Source organism: Mobula hypostoma, chromosome 13 (genome assembly GCF_963921235.1).
Source record: "Mobula hypostoma chromosome 13, sMobHyp1.1, whole genome shotgun sequence".
Classification (NCBI taxonomy): Eukaryota; Metazoa; Chordata; class Chondrichthyes; order Myliobatiformes; family Myliobatidae; genus Mobula; species Mobula hypostoma.
The window spans coordinates 89,427,064-89,449,580 of NC_086109.1; the positions used below are offsets into that span (position 1 = coordinate 89,427,064).

At 46.2% G+C, this 22,517-nt stretch overlaps 1 protein-coding gene across 2 annotated transcripts in view; it reads right to left on the bottom strand.

Annotated features, from left to right (window-relative positions):
* The window catches only part of LOC134355768 (coronin-2B), a 226,523-nt gene that overhangs the window by 57,818 nt on the left and 146,188 nt on the right, over positions 1-22,517 (bottom strand). For both annotated transcript variants that reach the window (XM_063066148.1, XM_063066149.1), the window contains exon 2: positions 16,079-16,279. In XM_063066148.1, the coding sequence (XP_062922218.1) occupies positions 16,079-16,279 (201 nt within the window). The remainder of the gene's footprint in view (positions 1-16,078; positions 16,280-22,517) is intronic.

Below are 22,517 nucleotides of genomic sequence, written 5' to 3' on the forward strand. Positions count from 1 at the left end.
GTGGAATCTGCTCCATTCACACCTGGGCAGGTGTCCCGGACTGTGAAATCTGCCCCATTCACACCTGGGCAGGTGTCCCGGACTGTGAAATCTGCTCCATTCACACCTGGGCAGGTGTCCCAGACTGTGAAATCTGCCCCATTCACACCTGGGCAGGTGTCCCAGACTGTGAAATCTGCCCCGTTCACACCTGGGCAGGTGTCCCAGACTCTGAAATCTGCCCCATTCGAACCTGAACGGGTGTCCCAAGCAGTGGAATTTGCTCCACTAACACCTGGGCAGGTGTCCCAGATTGTAAAAAAAGAGTAAACAAATAATACGAACTGCAGAGTCCCTGAAAGTGAGTCCACAGGTAGCGGAGTCAGTTCAGCGCAGAGGTGGCGAAGTCGGTCCAGGAGCCTGACGGCCAGAGGGAAACAACTGCTCCCAAACCTGGCAGCATGGGACCCAAGACTTCTGCACCTTCTGCCCTATGGTACTGAGCAAGGGGAATAAACAGTTTTGGGCCAAGACCCTTCATCAGGACTGGAAAGGATGGAGGCAGAAGCCAGATTAAGGGGGTGGGGAGAAGTTGGAGAAATCAATACTCATGCCATCAGGTTGGAATACGAGGTGGTGCTTCTCCAACCAGAGTTTGACCTCATCGTGGTAGCACAGGAGACCATGGACAGACATGACAGAATAGGAATGGGAAGTCAAGCTGAAGTGTGTAGCCACTGGGAGGTCCTTCCTTTTGCAGAGGGCAGAGCAAAGGTGTTTGACAATGAGGTGCCCCAGTCTACGTCAGATCTCACCAGTGCTGAGGAGTCAGCATTGTGAGCACTGGACACAGTAAACAACTCCGACAGACTCGCAGGTGAAGTGTTGCCTCTCCTGGAGGTACTGAGTGGTGGGAAGGGAGGAGATGTACGGGAAGGTGCCAGGAGGGAGATGAATAGGGAGGGATGAGTGGGTGAGGGAGTCATGTAGAGAACGATCACTGTGGAAAATGGAGGGGGATGGGAGGGGCCAAGGAAAGATGTGCATAGTGGTGGGATTCCATTGTAGATGGCTGAAGTAACCAACAGTTTTGAGCCCCTTATCTCAGAAAGGACGTATTGTCATTGGAGAGAGTGCAGAGGATTCCAGTAATAAAGGGGTTAACATAAGAGGAGCATTTGGTAGTTTTGGGCCTGTACTGACTGGAATTGAGAAGAATGCATGGGGATCTCGTTGAAAACTACGGAATGTTGAAAGGACTAGATAAAGTAGATGTGGAGAGGACGTTTCCTCTGGTGGGGGGAATCCAGAACTAGAGCACACAGCCTCAAAATTCAGGGATGACCTTTTAGAACAGAAGTAAGGAGGGATTTTTTTTAGCCAAAGAGTAGTGAACCTGTGGAATGCTCTGCCACAGACTGCGGTAGAGGCCAAGTCGAGGGTATATTTAAAGCAGAAGTTGATAGATTCCTGTTCGGTCCTGATATAGTGAGAGGGCAGGTGTTTTGGTTTGAATGGGATCCAGGATCAGCCATGGTGAAATGGTGGAGCAGGCTCGATGGGCTGAATGGCCTAATTCTGCTCATACGTCTTACGATCTAACCAAGAATGATGTACATAGGCTCGTAGGATGGTAGGTAAGGTTACTTGGCAAATTAAATTATCCCCAGTTTTGATGGTGGGTGGGATAATTGGGGGAATCACCTGCAGAGAGTAAAGAGGAGAATGGATTGACAGGATGGATCTTAGACTTAGTGGGATGAGTGGCCTCCTTATGTTTGTAAAGAAATATTTAGGAGAAGCAACAAGATGTCACTCTGCCCATCAAGGCTCTGATAGCCCTTTGAAATAGATACAGTTTGGAAAGATCAGGGAGTTATGTGTAAGGGGATCTGGCATACAAGACGAGATGGAGTCTGGGGTAGATCAGCTGTGATCATATTGATTGGCAAGGCAGGCTAGAGGGGCCGAATGGCTGACTCCAGCTCCCATTTCCTTGTGCTCTTCGAGGCACTGCACTGTGCAAAAGTCTTAAGCAATACATATATGTAGTGAAGATGCCTAAGACTTTTGCACAGTACTGTATTTATCAACATGGAGCAGAGAGCGGGTTTGTAAATCTGGCGGGATCAAAGGATGTTGGGAATGGTGAGGGTGGAGCGCCACGGGGGTGGTGTGAGACAGGTGGCAGAGAAGGAGTGCCAAGGGTGGGGGTGGTGTGGGTGCAGACACTCTCAGCCCTGAGACAACAGGCAAGGTCATTTGATTCCAAACAATTGGTTTATTGATCATTACAGAATGTCTCTCTGGTACTTCCCGCTCCCTCCCTTCTCCCTTCCCCTTTTCCCAACCATGATTCCCCTCTCCCTGCCCCCTTCCCACTCTCAGTCCGCAATAGAGGCTCATATCAGAATTAGGTTTATCATCACTCACATATATAGAACATAGAAATTTACAGCACATTACAGGCCCTTCGGCCCACAATGTTGTGCCGACCATGTAACTTACTCTAGAGACTGCCTAGAATTTCCCTAGTGCATAGCCCTCTATTTTCCTAAGCTCCATGTACCTATTTAAGAGGCTCTTAAAAGCCCCTGTTGTATCCACTTCCACCACTGCTGCTGGCAGTGCATTCACCTACCACTCTCTGTCTGAAAAACATACTCCTTGGTACCTATTTCCAAGCACCTTAAAACTAAGTCCCCTCATGTTAGCCATTTCAGCCCTGAGAAAAAGCTTCTGTCTTTCCACACGATCAGTGCCTCTCATCATCTTATACACCTCTATCAGGTCACCTCTCATCCTCTGTCGCTTCAAGGAGAAAAGGCCAAGTACACTCAAACTATTCTCATAAGGTACACCCTCCAATCCAGTCAACATCATATGCCACAATTTTTTTTTGTGGCTGCAGTACAGCGCAATACATATAATTACTACAGTACTGTGCATAAGTCTTAGGCATCCTAGCTATATATATGTTTAGAGAGTAGAGTAATTCACTTCACTGCCCCCATCAGCCACTTCCTTCATTAGGCCCGAGAGATATTTATGGACCAGCACCAGAACAAGGGGCTGAATGATCTCCTGTGCCATATATTGCCCCTGGTTTTATGTTCTCAATTAAACACTGTCCAATTTCATGTGGGATCTTTCCATCTGTCTAAACTTCCAATTTTTCTCCATGAGGTTGTGAATGACCATGTGTTGATAGATAAGGTGGTAACAAATGCACTTGGTACACTTGCCTTCATCAGTCAAAGCAATAAATTCAAGAATTGGGACATCTTGTTCCAGTACTTCAAAGTAAATTTTATTATCAGAGTACATATATGTCACCACATCCAACCCTGTGAGTATACTCGGCAAATCTATAGAATAGTAACTACAACAGGATCAATGAAAGATCAACCAGAGTGCAGAAAACAACAAACTGTGCCGAAGCAAACATAAATAAATAGCAATAAATAACAAGAACATGAAATATCAAGATGAAGAGTCCTTGAAGTGAGGTCAATGGTTGAGAGAACATCTCAATGGATGGGCAGCTGAGTGTGGTCATCCCCTTTTGTTCATGAGTCTGATGGTTAAGGTGTAGTAACTGTTCTTGAACCTGGTGGTGTGAGTCCTGAGGCTCTTGTACCTCCTGCCTGAGCACTGAGAGCACTTCTGGTCACCCAGTTATAGCTGGGATGTCACTAAGCTGGAGACTGTGCAGAAAAGATTCACGAGGATGTTACTGGGACTGAAGGTCTTCAGTTATAATGAGAGACTAGAACAGGCTTTTACCACCAATGACACATATTACTTCACTAATTTGCTCTTACCTCGTATTTTTGCTCTCTTCCTTTACCACCTATCTTGCAGTTTTTTGAGTCTACTGAATATTTTTTACTGAACTATTAGCTAACTAATGATCTCTTACTTAACATAATGACTCAGCCATGGACAGTCCCAAGCCTGGCTATGAAAGGATGGGAATGGACTAGCAACCCCATCCCGTAAAATCTCAGTGCTGCAGAAATGACGACAGGATCTCCAAAGACCTCATCCCCGGGGAGAGGAAGGATCTTCAAAGATAGGCTTCACCTGTGAACAACTTGAAAGACTTGCCCAGGAAAGAGGACTCTGGTGAGCTGCTATCAGTGGCCTATGCCCTAGTAGGGATGATGGCTTCAGTAAGTAATGATTCACAACTTTTCAATTGAACTTTGGAATTGATTGTGGACTTCAGAAAGAAAGGTCCTTATCAAGGAGTCCAGTGGATAGGGTGAACAGTTTCCTGGGTGTTAACGTCTCTGAAGATATATCTTGGGCCCAACATATCGATGCAAGTCACAACAGCGGCCATATTTCATTAGGAGCTTGAGGAGATTTGGTATGTCACCAAAGACTGGCAAATTTCTACTGATGCACCATGGAGAATATTCTAACTGGTTACATCACTGTCTGGTGTGGAGGGGCCACTGCACAGGGTCAGAAAAAGCTGCAGAAAGTTGTAAACTCAGCCAACTCCATCATGGGCCCCAGCCTCCTTTCCACCAAGAACGTCTTCGAGACACAATGCCTCGAAAAGGTGGCGTCCAAATTTAAGGACCCCCACCACTTAGAACATACCCTCTTCTCATTACTGGGTGTAGGATTTGGTGGATAATGCTTTACAAAAGCTGCAGCCCTTTACTTCCATTATGAACAAACCAAAAGCAGTCACCTTACACTGGTGTAATTATGTCAGACACCGTCTTTTACAGTGAACCCCACAACTCAATGATGGTGTTTGTGAATTATGTAGAATAGTTTCTATTATGAACAATATGTGTCATCTGTTACCCATTACATAACCCTACGGAGCTACAGAAGCCTGAAGCCACACATTCAATGTTTTAGGAGCAGCCTCTTCCCATCCACCAGATTTCTGGACGGTCCATGAACACTACCTCATATTTGCTCTCTTTTTGCTCTACTTATATACAGTATTTCTTATTTTAACTTATTATAATTTTTAATGTATTGTACAGTTCTGCTGCCGCAAACAACAAATTTCACGACATATATCAATGATAATAAACCTGATTCTGATTCATTCTGGGTCGAGAGCTGTTGCTATGGGACTAGTGGGCCAGGAGTTCACATCTCCCTGCTGTGGAATTCATTTAAGCCGACTTATTTTCCATTAAAACTGGAGCACCTGTGTAGATAATTTCATTCTGTTGGACTGTTGCCAGCGGTGACAGACTGCTCTCAATTCTTAGTTGTAATGTTCACAGGGAGCTGTGAATGGAGGGGGAGGACAGGCCAAGATGGTCAAATTAGAAGGACTCTGAAATGTATTTAACAGGGGTTATGTTGTCCTGTCCAATTCTCTGCTATTAGCCTCAATAGACAGATGAGGGTTCACGGACCCTTGTCTCTTCCTAACAGCAACGTTGCTCCAGGTATCGTCATAGATCTGCGGGTCAATTCCTCCTCTGCCTTTGCCCTCTTCCTCGTGCCTCTAATCCCTTTTCAGTCAAAGCAAGCAGCTGAGAAGAAGGGAGTGAAGAATTTGGGTAGAAAAAGTCATTTTTTTTTAAAACACTGCTCAGGGAGAAGGGCCTGCACTGCGCAGGCGCGTGACGTAGCGTGCCAAGGTTTAAAAAGGGAAGTTTTCAACGGTTCTTGTTTCAGTCGAAGCAAGCAGCTGAGAAGAAGGGAGTGAAGAAATTGGGTAGAAAAACTCATTTTTTTAAAACACTGCTCGGGGAGAAGGGTCTGCACTGTGCAGGCGCGTGATGTAGCATGCCAAGGTTTAAAAGCAGACCACCATATACAGCGGCCATTGTTGGAGTGGACTGAGTCAGAGTGGGACGGCTTTGGCTCAACAGGCTTCGGCGAGAACAGGCAGAGGCCAGGGTAGGTTCCGGTAAGTTTTTTGATCAGATTGTTTAGAGTAGAGAGAAAGCCAGGCAGGATGTTGGAATGCTCCTCTTGCAGGATGTGGGAAGTCAGGGAGACCCGGAGGTCTCTCTGACAACGACACCTGCAAGACGTGCGTCCAGCTGCAGCTCCTAACAAACCGCGTTAGGGAACTGGAGCAGGAGCTGGATGACTTGCGGATCATTCGGGAGAATGAGGAGATTATAGATAGTAGCTGCAGAGAGGTAGTTACGCCAAAGGAGCAGAGGACAGGAAATTTGGTTACTGTCAGGCAAGGGAAGAGGAAAGGGCAGGCAGAGCAGGTTTCCCCTGTGGCCATTCCCCTCAACAACAAGTATACCGCATTGGATACCGTTGGGGGGGATGACTTACCTGGGACAAGCTGCAGTTGCCGGATCTCTGGCACTGAGTCTGGTTCTGCAGTGCAGAAGGGAGGGTGGAAAAAGAGGAGAGCGGTAGTGATAGGGGACTCGATAGTTAGAGGTGCAGATAGGAGGTTCTGTGGTCATGACAGAGAATCCAGGATGGTTTGTTGCCTCCCGGGTGCCAGGGTCAAGGATGTCTCTGATCGCTTGCATGACATTCTGAAGTGGGAGGGTGATCAGCCAGATGTGGTGGTGCACATCGGTACCAATGACGTAGCAAGGAAGAGTGAGGAGGTCCTGGAGAGTGAGTTTAGAGAGCTTGATAGGAAGTTGAAAAGCAGGACCTCAAGGGTGGTAATCTCAGGATTGCTACCTGTGCTACGTGCTAGTGAGGGTAGGAATAGGATGCTCTGGAGGATGAACAAGTGGCTGAGGAACTGGTGTAGGGGGCAGGGTTTCAGATTTCAGGATCATTGGGACCTCTTCTGGGGCAGGTGGGACCTGTACAAGAGAGACGGGTTACACTTGAACTACAGGGGGACCAATATCCTTTCAGGGAGGTTTGTTAGTGCTATTGGGGAGGCTTTAAACTAGATTTGCAGGGGGATGGGAACCAGAGTGCCAGAGCTGACAGTGTGGCTGGGGTGAAAATAAATGATGTTAAAAGTTCAAGCAAATCTGCTAATAGAAAGGTTGTGAGTGGTGGTAAAAATCTTCTGAGGTGTATATATTTCAATGCTAGGAGTATTGCGGGGAAGGCGGTTGAGTTGAGGGCGTGGATTGACATGTGGAATTATGACGTTATAGCAATTAGTGAAACTTGGCTACAGGAGGGGCAGGACTGGCAGCTTAATATTCCAGGGTTCCGATATTTCAGATGTGATCGAGGCAGAGGAATAAAAGGTGGGGGAGTAGCATTGCTTGTTAGGGAAAATATTACAGCAGTGCTCAGGCAGGACAGATTAGAGGGCTTGTCTACTGAGTCCTTATGGGTGGAGCTGAGAAACAGGAAAGGTATGGCCACATTAGTGGCATTGTATTACAGACCACCCAATAGTCAACGAGAATTGGAAGAGCAAATCTGCAGAGAGATAGCAGGCAACCGCAGGAAACATAAAGTTGTGGTGGTAGGGGATTTTAATTTTCCATATATTGATTGGGACTCCCATACTGTTAGGGGACTAGATAGTTTAGAGTTTGTAAAATGTGTTCAGGAAAGTTTTCTAAATCAATATATAGAGTGACCAACTAGAGGGGATGCAATATTGGATCTCCTGTTAGGAAACGAGTTAGGACAAGTGACGGAAGTCTGTGTAGGGGAGCACTTTGGTTCCAGTGATCATAACACCATTAGTTTCAACTTGATCATGGACAAGGATAGATCTGGTACTAGGGTTGAGGTTCTGAACTGGAAGAAGGCCAAATTTGAAGAAATGAGAAAGGATCTAAAATGCGTGGATTGGGACAGGTTGTTCTTTGGCAAAGATGTGATCGGTAGGTGGGAAGCCTTTAAAGGAGAAATTTTGAGAGTGCAGAGTTTGTTTGTATGTTCCTGTCAGGATTAAAGGCAAAGTGAATAGGAATAAGGAACCTTGGTTCTCAAGGGATATTGCAACTCTGATAAAGAAGAAGAGGGAGTTGTATGACATGTATAGGAAACAGGGAGTAAATAAGGTGCTTGAGGAGTATAAGAAGTGCAAGAAAATACTTAAGAAAGAAATCAGGAGGGCTAAAAGAAGACATGAGGTTGCCTTGGCAGTCAAAGTGAAGGATAATCCCAAGGGCTTTTACAGGTATATTAAGAGCAAAAGGATTGTAAGGGATAAAATTGGTCCTCTTGATGATCAGAGTGGTCGGTTATGTGCGGAACCAAAGGAAATGGGGGAGATCTTAAATAGATTTTTTGCATTTGTATTTACTGAGGAAACTGGCATGAAATCTATGGAATTAAGGGAAACAAGTAGTGAGATCATGGAATCTGTACAGATTGAAAAGGAGGAGGTGCTTGCTGTCTTGAGGAAAATTAAAGTGGATTAATCCCCGGGACCTGACAGGGTGTTCCCTCGGACCTTGAAGGAGACTAGTGTTGAAATTGCAGGGGCCCTGGCTGAAATATTTAAAATGTCGCTGTCTACAGGTGAGGTGCCGGAGGATTGGAGAGTGGCTCATGTTGTTCCGTTGTTTAAAAAAGGATTGAAAAGTAATCCGGGAAATTATAGGCCGGCAAATTTAATGTCGGTAGTAGGTAAGTTATTGGAGGGAGTACTAAGAGACAGAATCTACAAGCATTTGGATAGACAGGGACTTATTAGGGAGAGTCAACATGGCTTTGTGCGTGGTAGGTCATGTTTGACCAATCTATTGGAGTTTTTCGAGGAGGTTACCAGGAAAGTGGATGAAGGGAAGGCAGTGGATATTGTCTACATGGACTTCAGTAAGGCCTTTGACAAGGTCCCGCATGGGAGGTTAGTTAGGAAAATTCAGTCGCTAGGTATACATGGAGAGGTGGTAAACTGGATTAGACATTTGCTCAATGGAAGAAGCCAAAGAGTGGTAGTAGAGAATTGCTTCTCCCAGTGGAGGCCTGTGACTAGTGGTGTGCCACAGGGATCAGTGCTGGGTCCATTGTTATTTGTCATCTATATCAATGATCTGGATGATAATGTGGTAAATTGGATCAGCAAATTTGCTGATGATACAAAGAAAGGAGGTGTAGTAGACAGTGAGGAAGGTTTTCAGAGCCTGCAGAGGGACTTGGACCAGCTGGAAAAATGGGCTGAAAATGGCAGATGGAGTTTAATACAGACAAGTGTGAGGTATTACATGTTGGAAGGACAAACCAAGGTAGAACATACAGGGTTAATGGTAAGGCACTGAGGAGTGCAGTAGAACAGAGGTATCTGGGAATACAGATACAAAATTCCCTAAAAGTGGCGTCACAGCTAGATAGGGTCGTAAAGAGAGCTTTTGGTACATTGGCCTCAAAGTACTGAGTATAAGAGCTGGAATGTTATGATGAGGTTGTATAAACATAGAAAACATAGAAAATAGGTGCAGGAGTAGGCCATTCGGCCCTTTGAGCCTGCACCGCCATTTACTATGATCACGGCTGATCATCCAACTCAGAACCCTGCACCAGCCTTCCCTCCATACCCTCTGATCCCCCTAGCCACAAGGGCCATATCTACCTCCCTCTTAAATATAGCCAATGAACTGGCCTCAACTGTTTCCTGTGGCAGAGAATTCCACAGATTCACCACTCTCTGTGTGAAGAAGTTTTTCCTAATCTCAGTCCTAAAAGGCTTCGCCTTTATCCTCAAATCGTGACCCCTCGTTCTGGACTTCCCCAACATCGGGAACAATCTTCCTGCATCTAGCCTGTCCAATCCCTTTAGGATTTTATACGTTTCAATCAGATCCCCCCTCAATCTTCTAAATTCCAACGAGTACAAGCCAGAGGACATGGGTTAAGGGTGAGGGGGGAAAAGTTTAAAGGGAACATTAGGGGGGGCTTCTTCACACAGAGAGTGGTGGGAGTATGGAATGAGCTGCCAGACGAGGTGGTAAATGCGGGTTCTTTTTTAACATTTAAGAATAAATTGGACAGATACATGGATGGGAGGTGTATGGAGGGATATGGTCTGTGTGCAGGTCAGTGGGACTAGGCAGATAATGGTTCGGTACAGCCAAGAAGGGCCAAAAGGCCTGTTTCTGTGCTGTAGTTTTTCTATGGTTTCATTATCCCCACCTCTTTTCTGAAGAACTGTCTCCTGCCAGCCCTCAGGAAAGATCAGCTCCAGTTTTGAGGCCCCATAATCCTCTCTCTCCGTTCTTCACTTAATCCTAAATACTCCCATCACAGTCTTTCATACTCAAGGGAATATAAGGCCTATCAATAGCAACAACCCTCAGGATCTAACCCCGTTGGCCTCAGTTAAGACTCTTGGCCGCTGGTTACTAAAATGCAGAGAGGACTTGGTGTGGATGAGTGAAAAGCCTTGCACAACCATAACTACATGGTGAGATCCTTTCGGTACTTTTGTCTCTGTACATTCATGCCCTGTGTCTGATGGTTAATGCCAGTGATGTCTTGTTCATTATGTGCCGTGTCGTATGACGTGGTGATCATGGTCTTTTGGCGATTTTTTTCGACAGAAGTGGTTTGCCATTGCCTTCTGTGCAATGCCTTTACAATACGGATGACCTCAGCCATTATCAGTACTCTTCAAAGATTGTCTGCCTGGCGTCAGTGGTCGCGTAACCGGGACTTGTGATATGCATCAGCTGCACAGGTGACCATCCATGACCTGCTCCTGTGGCTTCACATGACCCTGATTGGAGGTGAGGAGCTAAGCTGGTGCTATACCTTGCCCAAGGGTGACCTGCAGGCTACACCTCCTTTGTCAGAGAGGTATCTCCACCCCGACACCCAAGTGATGTCTCTACTTGACTAATAAATGGGGAATTCCCAGCTGTTGGTTTGGAACTGTAGGAAACTACTTTTCATCTCAACCACACCAGACTCCCAGTAACCGGTGGCCAGGAGTCATGAGATCTCTCTGGGTCACTGGCTCTTGACTTGGGAGTATGATGTCCAAGTGGAATCAAGGCAGAGCTAATGACTCCCCTTTGCACTGGATCTCCCTCCATACGGCATTCAGTCAGCAGACCTCCGCACCTTGACTGGACACAGAGAGGTCTGCGTAGACCCCATATACAAGAGATTCTACTGGAAATCCAGAGCAACAGACACAGAATGTGTGGGGCGCTATGGTACCGTAGCGGTTAGCAAGGCACTATGGTACCGTAGCGGTTAGCAAAACGCTATTACAGCTCGGGGCGTTCTGATCTTCGATGTTCTATTCCAGCTGGGCAGTAGGTACAGAGGAGATATCAGGGGTAAGTTTTTTATTCAGAGAGTGGTGAGTGCGTGGAATGGGCTGCCAGCAATGGTGGTGGAGGCAGACACAATGGGGTCTTTTAAGAGACTTTTAGATAGCACATCACACAAACCAATCTTCCGTCCGTCGACTCACTTTACACTACACGCTGTTGGAGCAGTGCTGCCAGGATAATCAAGGACATGACCCACCCAGCCAACACACTTTTCATCCCTCTTCCCTCCGGGAGAAGGGTCAGGAGCTTGAAGACTCGTACGGCCAGATTTGGGAACAGCTTCTTTCCAACTGTGATAAGACTGCTGAACGGATCCTGACCCGGATCTGGGCCGTACCCTCCAAATATCCAGACCTGCCTCTCAGTTTTTTTTGCACTACCTTACTTTCCCTTTTCTATTTTCTATTTATGATTTGTAATTTAAATTTTTAATATTTACTATTGATTTGTACCCAGGGAACGCCAAGCGCATAATCAAATATCGCTATGATGATTGTACTTTCTAGCATCAATTGTTTGGCAACAATAAAGTGTAAAGTAAGTAAAGTAAAGCAGGGACATGGAGCTTAGTGAAATAGAGGGCTATAGGTAAGCCTAGTAATGTCTAAGGTAGGGACATGTTCGGCACAACTCTGTGGGCCGAAGGGCCTGTATTGCGCTGTAGGTTTTCTATGTTTTTATGTTTCTACGTTTCCAGTGACGTCTGTAAGGGCCTTATATGTTCTCCCCATGAACCACGGGGGTTTCCTCTGTGTGCTCTGGGTTCTCCCGTAGTCCAAAAAGGGTACTGGATAGTAGATTAATTGGTCATTGTAAATTGTCCTGTGATTAGACTAGTGTTAAAACAGGCGGATTGCTGGGTGGTGTGGCTTGATGGGCCGGGAGGACCCAACTCACTCCACATCTCCAAATTAAAAATAAATAAAATTAATTACAAAGTAAATGCTGGAAGAACTCGACGGGTCAGGCAGATCTATGGAGAGGAATAAACAGTCGATGTTTCAGGCCGAGACCCTTCATCAAGACTGGAGGGGGAAGGGGAAAACACCAGATTAAGAAGCTCATTTCTTCCCGGTTCCTTTCCAGTTCTGGTGAAGGATCTAGGCCCAAACCATTGGCTGTTTATTCCTCTCCAAAAAAGGTTTCCATTTATGAACCTTGCGGGATCTGGGTTCCCACACTCTCAGGTTCTCTGTCACCTGCTGTTGACAGCTGGGCCCACTGTGCACTGTCTCTGAACCTTAGGCACAGATCCAGCCCGATCACTTCTCCCAGCAGCTGGTCTGAGATATCTGGCCCCATGCAGTGGGAATTGAGCATGCTCCATAAGAAGATGTGTGATGCCCCAGATTCTGAGAGAAAAACTCAGGCTCCTATTATAAAAACTTTCATTTCGTACCCTCAGCACGTCCTAAAGAGCTTGACAGTCTTGAAAGATCTATTTGTCACACGTACAGACATCAAAACACAGAGTGAAATGTGTCATTTTTGTCAACCTCAAGCTAAGTCCAAAGATGTGCTGGGGGAGCACAGCCTGCAAGTGTCGCCATGCCTCCGGCGCCAACATATCTTGCGTGCAACTAACTAACCATAGTCTACGGAACGTTGGAGGAAACTGGAGCCCCCAGAGGAAATCCACATGGTCACAGGGAGAATGTACAAACACCTTACAGACAATGATGGGAATTCAACCTCGAACGCTGAGAAGCAGAACGCTAACTGCCCCACCTCTGTACCAAGATAAAGACACAGGTGTTGGAGAGGGTCAAGAACCAGAGGACATAAAAAGGATGTGATTGGCAGAAGAGCCAAAAGCTACACCAGGAGACACTTCTACACACAATGAGTGGAGTGCACTGCCAGTGGTTTGGAAAGTCATGGGTGCAGATTCAACTGTTGTGTTTAACTGGGAGCTGTTTAAGTTTCTGAAAGGAAAGAATTTGTGGAGAGAAAATTCACTCTTTCGGTACCTTCTACACTTCGTTCTGCATTGTTACAGTTTTACGTTATTCTAGCTCAATGCACTGGGTAATTTGATCTGTATGTACAGAAAACAAGACAAGCTTTTCATTGTATCTTTGAACATGTGACTATAATAATCCAACGCAGCACACATAAAATGCCAGAAGAACTCAGCAGGTCAAGCAGCATCTGTGGAAATTAATAAACAGTCGACATTTTGGGATGATACCAATATCAGTGGCACATTGCCATGGAATGTTTGATGGCTGTGGGCCTGTACTCACTGGAATTCAGAAGGATGAGGGCGGATCTCATTGAAACCTTTTGAATGTTGAAAGGCCTAGACAGAGTAGATATGGAAGCAATACACATAAAAGCTGCTGGTGAACGCAGCAGGCCAGGCAGCATCTCTAGGAAGAGGTGCAGTCGACGTTTCAGGCCGAGACCCTTCGTCAGGACTAACTGAAGGAAGAGTGAGTAAGGGATTTGAAAGTGGGAGGGGGAGGGGGAGATCCAAAATGATGGGAGAAGACAGGAGCGGGAGGGATGGAGCCAAGAGCTGGACAAGGTGATAGGCAAAAGGGATACGAGAGGATCATGGGACAGGAGGTCCGGGAAGAAAGACAAGGGGGAGGGACCCAGAGGATGGGCAGGGGGTATATTCAGAGGGACAGAGGGAGAAAAAGGAGAGTGAGAGAAAGAATGTGTGTATAAAAATAAGTAATAAATGGGGTTCAAGGGGGAGGTGGGGCATTAGCGGAAGTTAGAGAAGTCGATGTTCATGCCATCAGGTTGGAGGCTACCCAGACGGAATATAAGGTATTGTTCCTCCAACCTGAGTGTGGCTTCATCTTTACAGTAGAGGAGGCCATGGATAGACATGTCAGAATGGGAATGGAGTGTGGAATGAAAATGTGTGGCCACTGGGAGATCCTGCTTTCTCTGGCGGACAGAGCATAGGTGATCAGCAAAGCGGTCTCCCAGTCTGCATCGGGTCTCGCCAATATATAAAAGGCCACATTGGGAGCACTGGACGCAGTATATTACCCCAGCCGACTCACAGGTGAAGTGTTGCCTCACCTGGAAGGACCGTTTGGGGCCCTGAATGGCGGTAAGGGAGGAAGTGTAAGGGCATGTGTAGCACTTGTTCCGTTTACACGGATAAGTGCCAGGAGGGAGATCAGTGGGGAGGGATGGGGGGGACGAATGGACAAGGGAGTCGCGTAGGGAACGATCCCTGCGGAATGCAGAGAGAGCGGGGGAGGGAAAGATGTGCTTAGTGGTGGGATCCCGTTGGAGGTGGCGGAAGTTACGGAGAATAATATGTTGGACCTGGAGGCTGGTGGGGTGGTAGGTGAGGACCAGGGGAACCCTATTCCTAGTGGGGTGGCGGGAGGATGGAGTGAGAACAGTTGTACGTGAAATGGGGGAGATGCGTTTAAGAGCAGAGTTGATAGTGGAGGAAGGGAAGCCCCTTTCTTTAAAAAAGGAAGACATCTCCCTCGTCCTAGAATGAAAAGCCTCATCCAGAGCAGATGCGGCGGAGACGGAGGAATTGCGAGAAGGGGATGGCGTTTTTGCAAGAGACAGGGTGAGAAGAGGAATAGTCCAGATAGCTGTGAGAGTCAGTAGGCTTATAGTAGACATCAGTGGATAAGCTGTCTCCAGAGACAGAGACAGAAAGATCTAGAAAGGGGAGGGAGGTGTCGGAAATGGACCAGGTAAACTTGAGGGCAGGGTGAAAGTTGGAGGCAAAGTTAATAAAGTCAACGAGCTCTGCATGCGTGCAGGAAGCAGCGCCAATGCAGTCGTCGATGTAGCAAAGGAAAAGTGGGGGACAGATACCAGAATAGGTACGGAACATAGATTGTTCCACGAAGCCAACAAAAAGGCAGGCATAGCTAGGACCCATACGGGTGCCCATAGCTACACCTTTAGTTTGGAGGAAGTGGGAGGAGCCAAAGGAGAAATTATTAAGTATCTCCCAGTGGCCACACATTTTAATTCCACATCCCATTCCCATTCTGACATGTCTATCCACGGCCTCCTCTACTGTAAAGATGAAGCCACACTCAGGTTGGAGGAATAATACCTTATATTCCGTCTGGGTAGCCTCCAACCTGATGGCATGAACGTCGACTTCTCTAACTTCCGCTAACGCCCCACCTCCCCCTCGTAACCCATCTGTTACTTATTTTTATACACACATTCTTTCTCTCACTCTCCTTTTTCTCCCTCTGTCCCTCTGAATATACCCCTTGCCCATCCTCTGGGTCCCCCGCCCCCTGTCTTTTTTCCCGGACCTCCTGTCCCATGATCCTCTCATATCCCCTTTTGCCAATCACCTGTCCAGCTCTTGGCTCCATCCCTCCCCCTCCTGTCTTCTCCTATCATTTTGGATCTCCCCCTCCCCCTCCCACTTTCAAATCCCTTACTCACTCTTCCTTCAGTTAGACCTGACGAAGGGTCTCGGCCTGAAACATCGACTGCACCTCTTCCTAGAGATGCTGCCTGGCCTGCTGCATTCACCAGCAACTTTTATGTGTGTTGCTTGAATTTCCAGCATCTGCAGAATTCCTGTTGTTTGCGTAGATATGGAAGGGACGTTTCCCATGGTGGGAGAGTCTAGGACAAGAGGGCACACACTCAGAATAGAGGGGCTCCCTTTCAAAACAGAGATGCAGAGAAATTTCTTTACCCAAAGGGTGGTGAATTTGTGGAATTTGTTGCCACATGCTGCTGTGGAGGCCAGGTCGCTGAGTGTATTTAAGGCAGAGATTGATAGGTTCTTGATTGGACATGGCATCAAAGGTTACGGGGAGAAGGCCGGGAACTGGGGTTGAGGAGGAGACAGAAGAAAAGAATCAGCCATGATTGAATGGCAGAGCAGAGTCGATGGGCCAGATGGATTCATTCTGCTCCTGTGTCTTATGGTCTTATGGTGTTATGGAAACGATACTTACCTGCTCCAGAGGAATAACAAGGAAGGAGCCCCCGCCAGCAGACTCGGTCACAATGGCAAGATACTTGGGGTTGATGGCACAGAAGTGGTTGTCATGAACGTTCTTGGTGATGGAGATGCCATCGAAGCAGTGCTCCCGGCTGGCTGCCTTGCCGTAGACATTTCGGAACTTGGAGCTGCGGTACTGCGGACGCCATGACATCTACCGAAGAAGGGAACAGAGCAGTTAAAGATTAGCTTTATGTGTTACGTGCACGTCAAAACATACAGTGAACTGCGTCTTGTGCGTCAAATCGACTCAGTGCTGGGGGCAGCCTGCACCTGTCACCATGCTTCCAGCACCAAGACGGGATGCCCACAGCTCCAAACACTAACCCATACAACTTTGGAATGTGAAAAGAAACCAGAGCACCCAGAGGAAGCCCACGTGGTCACTGGCAACATGTACAAACTCCTTACAGACAGCAGCGGGAATTGAATCCTGTGGACCACGCTGACTACTACGCTGCCATGCCACTCCCCACCCCCACACAACTCCTAACAAGGGCAAATTCCGTCAGAGTGGAACTCTGATAATCTGACACATCTGGGATTTTTGTGATGCCAGACCGACAAGAGCTTCTGAACCACCAGGTACGACTCCTGTTAATCCACCAACATACTTCTGATTCACATTTGGAGACACAAAAAAGAGTGGATGTTGGAATCTAGAGCTATGTTCACAAAGCGACAGAGGAACTCTGAAGGTCAGGCAGTACCTATGGAGAGAAATAGACAGCTGACATTTTGGACCAAGACCCTTCATCTGGACTTTAGATTCACTTTTATTAGATATCATCAACATCAATATCATAATGTGCTGCATCACATGACATGGACGATCATGGTCTCATGATCATGCTTGTTCTTGGCAAACTTTTCTACAGAAATGGTTTGCCATTGCCTTCTTCTGGCCAGTGTCTTTACAAATCAGGTGACCCCAGCCATTGTCAATACTCTTCAGAGATTGTCTGCCTGGTGTCAGTGGTTGCATAACCAGGACTTGTGATCTGCACCAGCTGCTCATACGACCATCTCCCCCCACCTGCCTCCATGGCTTCACGGGACCCTGATCAGGGGAGCTAAGCAGGTGCTACACCTTGCCCGAGGGTGACTGCAGGCTAGCAGAGGGAAAGAGCACCTTACACCTCCTTTGGTAGAGACTTATCTCCACCCCGCCATCCATATTAGATATCACAAGTCTTATACCCACTAAAGGACATTTACCAATGAACCAGCTAAGATTAAGGGCAGTGTGGGGACACTGATACCTAGTCAGCAAACCAAAGAGCTGACACCAGGACCACCAGACTCAAAAACACTTACACTGCTCCCAAGCTATCAGGATGATCAACACTTCCACCCACAACCTGCCCCCACCATCACTACATACGCATGACCTATAGTCACTTAATGTACATACTGTCAGTTATTTGTATACTGTTTTATAGGATTTATTTTACATTTATGTTTATCGTGTTTTTATTGAATTTTTGTGTTTATTGTGTGTTTTTATGCTGCATTGGATCCAGGGTGTTCCCCTTCATTTGTTCTCCTTTACATTCGTGTACTGAAGAATGACAATAAACGATCTTGAATCTTTAATCTTGAGGGGGTAGAAGCTGGAGATCTGTGGGCCAGTCCTCATTCAGCAAATGGTGGTGGAGAAGGTCCATAGCTTTAAATTCTTTGGCATTAACCTATCCTGAGATCAGCACATGTGCCATCATAAAGAAGGCATGACAGTGCGTCTACTTTATTAAAAGTTTCTTTGGATAGTTTTTCATAAAATTCTATTGCATTTCTTATTTCCTGCAGATGCCTGGAAGGAAATGAATCTCAAGGTTTTATAAACCTGCTCTGGAGCACAGGCTGTCGACAGCAGCTCGCTGGAGTTCTCTGTCCTGGCCTAGTGTTTCAAGCTGTCTCCAGGTGTAGCCCAAACTTCGAAGGTCCTTCCCCTTCCAGGGGTGAGGTCTTTGGAGTTTCTATAGCTCTGGGTTTTTAACAGGATGGGGTTACTCGCCCCATGCCCAACCTTCCTCCTTTCACAGCGGGGCTTGGGAGTGTCCGTGGCAGAATTTAACACATACATACTTTACAATAAATTTGCTTTGAACTTCGAATTTAATAGAAACACAAGAACCGGAGCTGCAGTGAGCTGAACAGGAACGTGGGGACAGAACATGGAAGACAGAACACAATCTTCTGATCTCTGACAAAATTATCACTGCATTCTTTTCAAACTTCACCAAAAACAACAGAACAACCAGATCCTGCTCAGTATACTCTGACACCAAGAATGAAAGGTCATTTGACCCTTCTGCGCAAGTCCTTTGAACCAGAGACCTACAATACTGTGCAAAAGGCATAGGCACATATATATACTTAGGGCGCCTGAAACTTTTGCACAGTACTATAATGATTTTATGTATTGCAGTGTACTGGTGCTGCAAAACAAAAACTAATTTCATGACATATGTGATTGATGTTAAACCTGATTCTGATATGGGTCTCTATTGTGAACTGACAGAAGGAAGGGGGCAGGGAGAGGGGAATCATGGTTGGAAAAAGGGAAGGGAGCAGGAGGGAGAGGGGAAGGAGTGGGAAACAGCAGAGAGTCAAGTCAAGTTTATTGGCATTTAACTATATACATGTATATAACATACAATAATGTATATAGAAACAAGGTATTTCTTCGAACCAGGGCATAAAGCACATAACACACGACAACTTAGGAAGGTAAGGATAAAATCTACAGATGAATCACAGGTAAATAGCAAAAGGTGGGATCCTTGATAATACTAAGGGCCCTATGTATGCAGCACTCCTGATAAATGTCCCTGATGGATGGTAGGGAGACCCCTACGATCCACTCAGCTGTTCTCACAGTCGTTTGTAGGGAGTTTTGATCCGAAGCTCGGCTGCTCCCATGCCAGATGGAGATGCAACTTGTCAGATCATTCTCAATGGTGCTTCTGTAAAATGCAGTTAAGATGAAGGGTGGAAGTCTTGCTTGCCTCAATCCTCTTAGGATGTGGAGGTGCTGCTGTGCCTTCTTGTTCAGGGAAGTGATATTAAGAGACATTCGGTAATGATCAATAAACCAACAGTCTGGAATCAAATGACCTTGCCTGGTGTCTCCAGGGTGGGTGTGTCTGCACCCTCACCACCACCCCACCCCCAGCACTCCTTCTCTGCCACCTGTCCCACAGCACTCCACCCTCGCCATTCCCAACATCCCTGCTCACGCCCGATTTACAAACTCGCTCTCTGCTCTATGTTGTCAAATACAGAATTGTGCGAACGTCTTAGGCACATTTTTTTTAATATATAGGCATCCGTTAGTCTCGTGAGACCATGGATTTGCGCCTTGGAAGGTCTCCAGGGCGTAGGCCTGGGCAAGGTTGTATGGAAGACTGGCAGTTGCCCATGCTGCAAGTCTCCCGTCTCCACGCCACCAATGTTGGCACTAGGACCCATACAGCTTGGCACCGGAGTCGTCGCAGAGCAATGTGTGGTTAAGTGCCTTGCTCAAGGACACAACACACTGCCTCAGCCAAGGCTCGAACTAGCAACCTTCAGATCACGTGTGATACATTAGCTATATGTATATATTGTATGTGCGTAAGACTTTTGCACAGTACTGTAACTGCAGTAAACTCTCCTTTATACATCCATAATTTCCCATGTAACTAGCTGAAAGCTTCCAAGAATACCAAGCATTTTTTTTCAAAGTGCAAAGTGTGAAAAGGCATTTTTAGTTTATTTATTTTTGTTTATACATAAGGGCAGTGCAGTTGTGGGCCGGTGAGCAGCAATATAGCAATACCACTGCACTGTAGTGGTTAACGCGAGGCCATTACAGCTCGAGGCGCTCCAGAGATCGGAATTCAATTTCGGCACCATTCTGTAAGGAAGCTTTGTACGTTCTCCCTCCCCACGGAATGAGTGGGTATTCCGCAGGGTGATCTGTTTTTTACTCATAGTCCATACGCGTTAAAGGTAGGTTAGTTAGTCATTGTAAATTGTTCCGTGATTAGGTTTGGGTTAATTGGGTCGTGGGGTTGCTGGGGCGGCATGATTTGAAGGGCCAGAAGGGCCCACTCCACACTGAATCTCTAAATATTCAGTACTATGCAAAAGTCTTAGGCACCCTGGAATCCTTATATGGTTTCAGATGCTATGACCTCCACAGGGTCCTGATCTCAACATTGCAGAGGCTGTCTGGGATTTCGATGCCGATTTTCTTGTAAAACTACACAGCAGACTACCTATAAGAATTGATGCAGTTTTAAAGGCAAAGTGTGATCATGACTAATATTGACTTGATTTAGTCTTTTACTGTTTACTGCTCTTTGCAGTAGAATTTTTGATATTCAGGAGCTTTCCATTTCATTACTTTTGAAAGCATCTTCGCTTTACAGAATTTTTTTTTACGTGTGCCTAAGATTTGCACAGTACTGTAGAATAAAAACATTCTCGTGGAGCATTTGTCGTTTCATGTGATGGACGTTAAAGTTATTGTTTTGATTTATTCTTGCTGTATTTGACGGATGTACAGATGCTTCTCGAGCAGTAGAGTCCCTGACCCTTTTTTGAGTGTTGCTCCAGATTCCAGCACCCTCAGTTTCTACTCTCCCCATTTTAATTTCTCTCTAGTGAGCAGGCAGACGGTAGAATCTGACGGGAGATGATGGGAAAGCAGTAAGAATGAAATGGGATTAGTGTAGGTGCTTGATAGTCAATGAAGTCTCATTGGGCTGTACAGTTTGCTTCTCTATGGTATATTGCTCTAGGACTCTAACATAGGCCTCAAACTGGGCGCTCCTTCCCTCCGCTCGCCTGCAGGGCTCCCTCGGGCAAGGTGTAGCACCTGCTTAGCCCCCAGATCAGGGTCATGTAAAACCACGGGAGCAGGTGGTGGATGGTTGTACGAGCAGCTGGTGCATGACACAAATCCTGGATATGCGACCACTGACAATCTCCGAAGAGTATTGCTATGGCTGGGGTCACCCGTCTTGTAAAGACACTGCCCAGACGAAGGCAATGGCAAACCACTTCTGTAGAAAAATTTTGCCAAGAACAATCATGGTCATGGAAAGACCGTGATCACCCACGTCATACAGCATGGCACATAATGATGATGATGATGATAGGCCTCAAAATATAAAACTATAAAACTGTACTGGTATTGAAAAGAGTACAGAGATGAGATATATACTCAGTGGCTACTTTATGAGTTAACTCCCGTACTTAATAAAGTGGTCACTGAGTGTACATTCGTGGTCTTCTGCTGTTGTAGCCCATCCACTTCAAGGTCCAACGTGTTGTGCATTCAAAGAAGCTGTTCTGCACACTACTGTTGTTATTTGCATGGTTATTGAGTTACTATTGCTTTCCTGTCGGCCTGAGCCAGTCTGGCCGTTCTCCTCTGACTTCTCTCTTTAACAAGGCATTTTTGCCCACAGAACTGCCACTCACTGGATTTTTTTTTGTTTTCACACCATTCTCTGTAAACTCGAGGCTGTCTTGTGTGAACATCCCAGGAGATCAGCAGTATCGGAGATATTCAAACCACCCCATCTGGCACCAACAATCATTCCATGGTCAAAGTTATTTAGATCACATTTCTTCCCCATTCTGAAGTTTGGTCTGAACAACAACTGAACCTTTTTAACCATGTCTGCATGGTTTAATGCATTGAGTTACAGCCACATGATTGGCTGATTAGATATTTGTATTAACAAGCATATGTGCATGTAACGCCCTGGTTGATGTTTTTACTGTTATGCTGTATGTATTTCATTTTGGCAGTTCTGTAAGAGCAGTCTGCTCCGTCCTCATGCTTGTTTGGGTTACTATTGGAGATAAGAGATGAGGAGAAATGTGAGCCATCCAATTAGGATGGTCGGATTAAGGGGAGGTTTCTCTGGTGAGGGACACTAAGGTTGGGCTTGAGGCTTTTGTTCGAGAAGAGATGAAGAGAGAAGACACTGGGGAGAACTGGTCATAGCAATCCGGTGGGAGACCCGTTTGTTCGAGATGGATTGCGAGCGACGTTCAGAAGGTGGTGTGTGCTTTCACGTTGACCAAGGGCCCAGTGAGTGAGTGACAGAGAAGTTCAAGATGAGCTGCAACTTGTGCACATTTGACTGTTTAATTAGAATGGGCCCTTTTCTTTTTGTTATTCTTTACTAACCCTTTAGTCAAGGTTCATAAATAATTACTTTAATTGTATGCAGTGTGCTGTCTGTTATTTTGTGGTATTAATTTGTAACAGGGTAGCAAATGACACAGCATCCACACAAACGGGGGTTTGGGGTAGGATTGAGTGCTCCTCAATCTCACGAATTTGGCGGGGACGGAGGTTGTCTTCCTTAGACTTACAGACAAGGAAA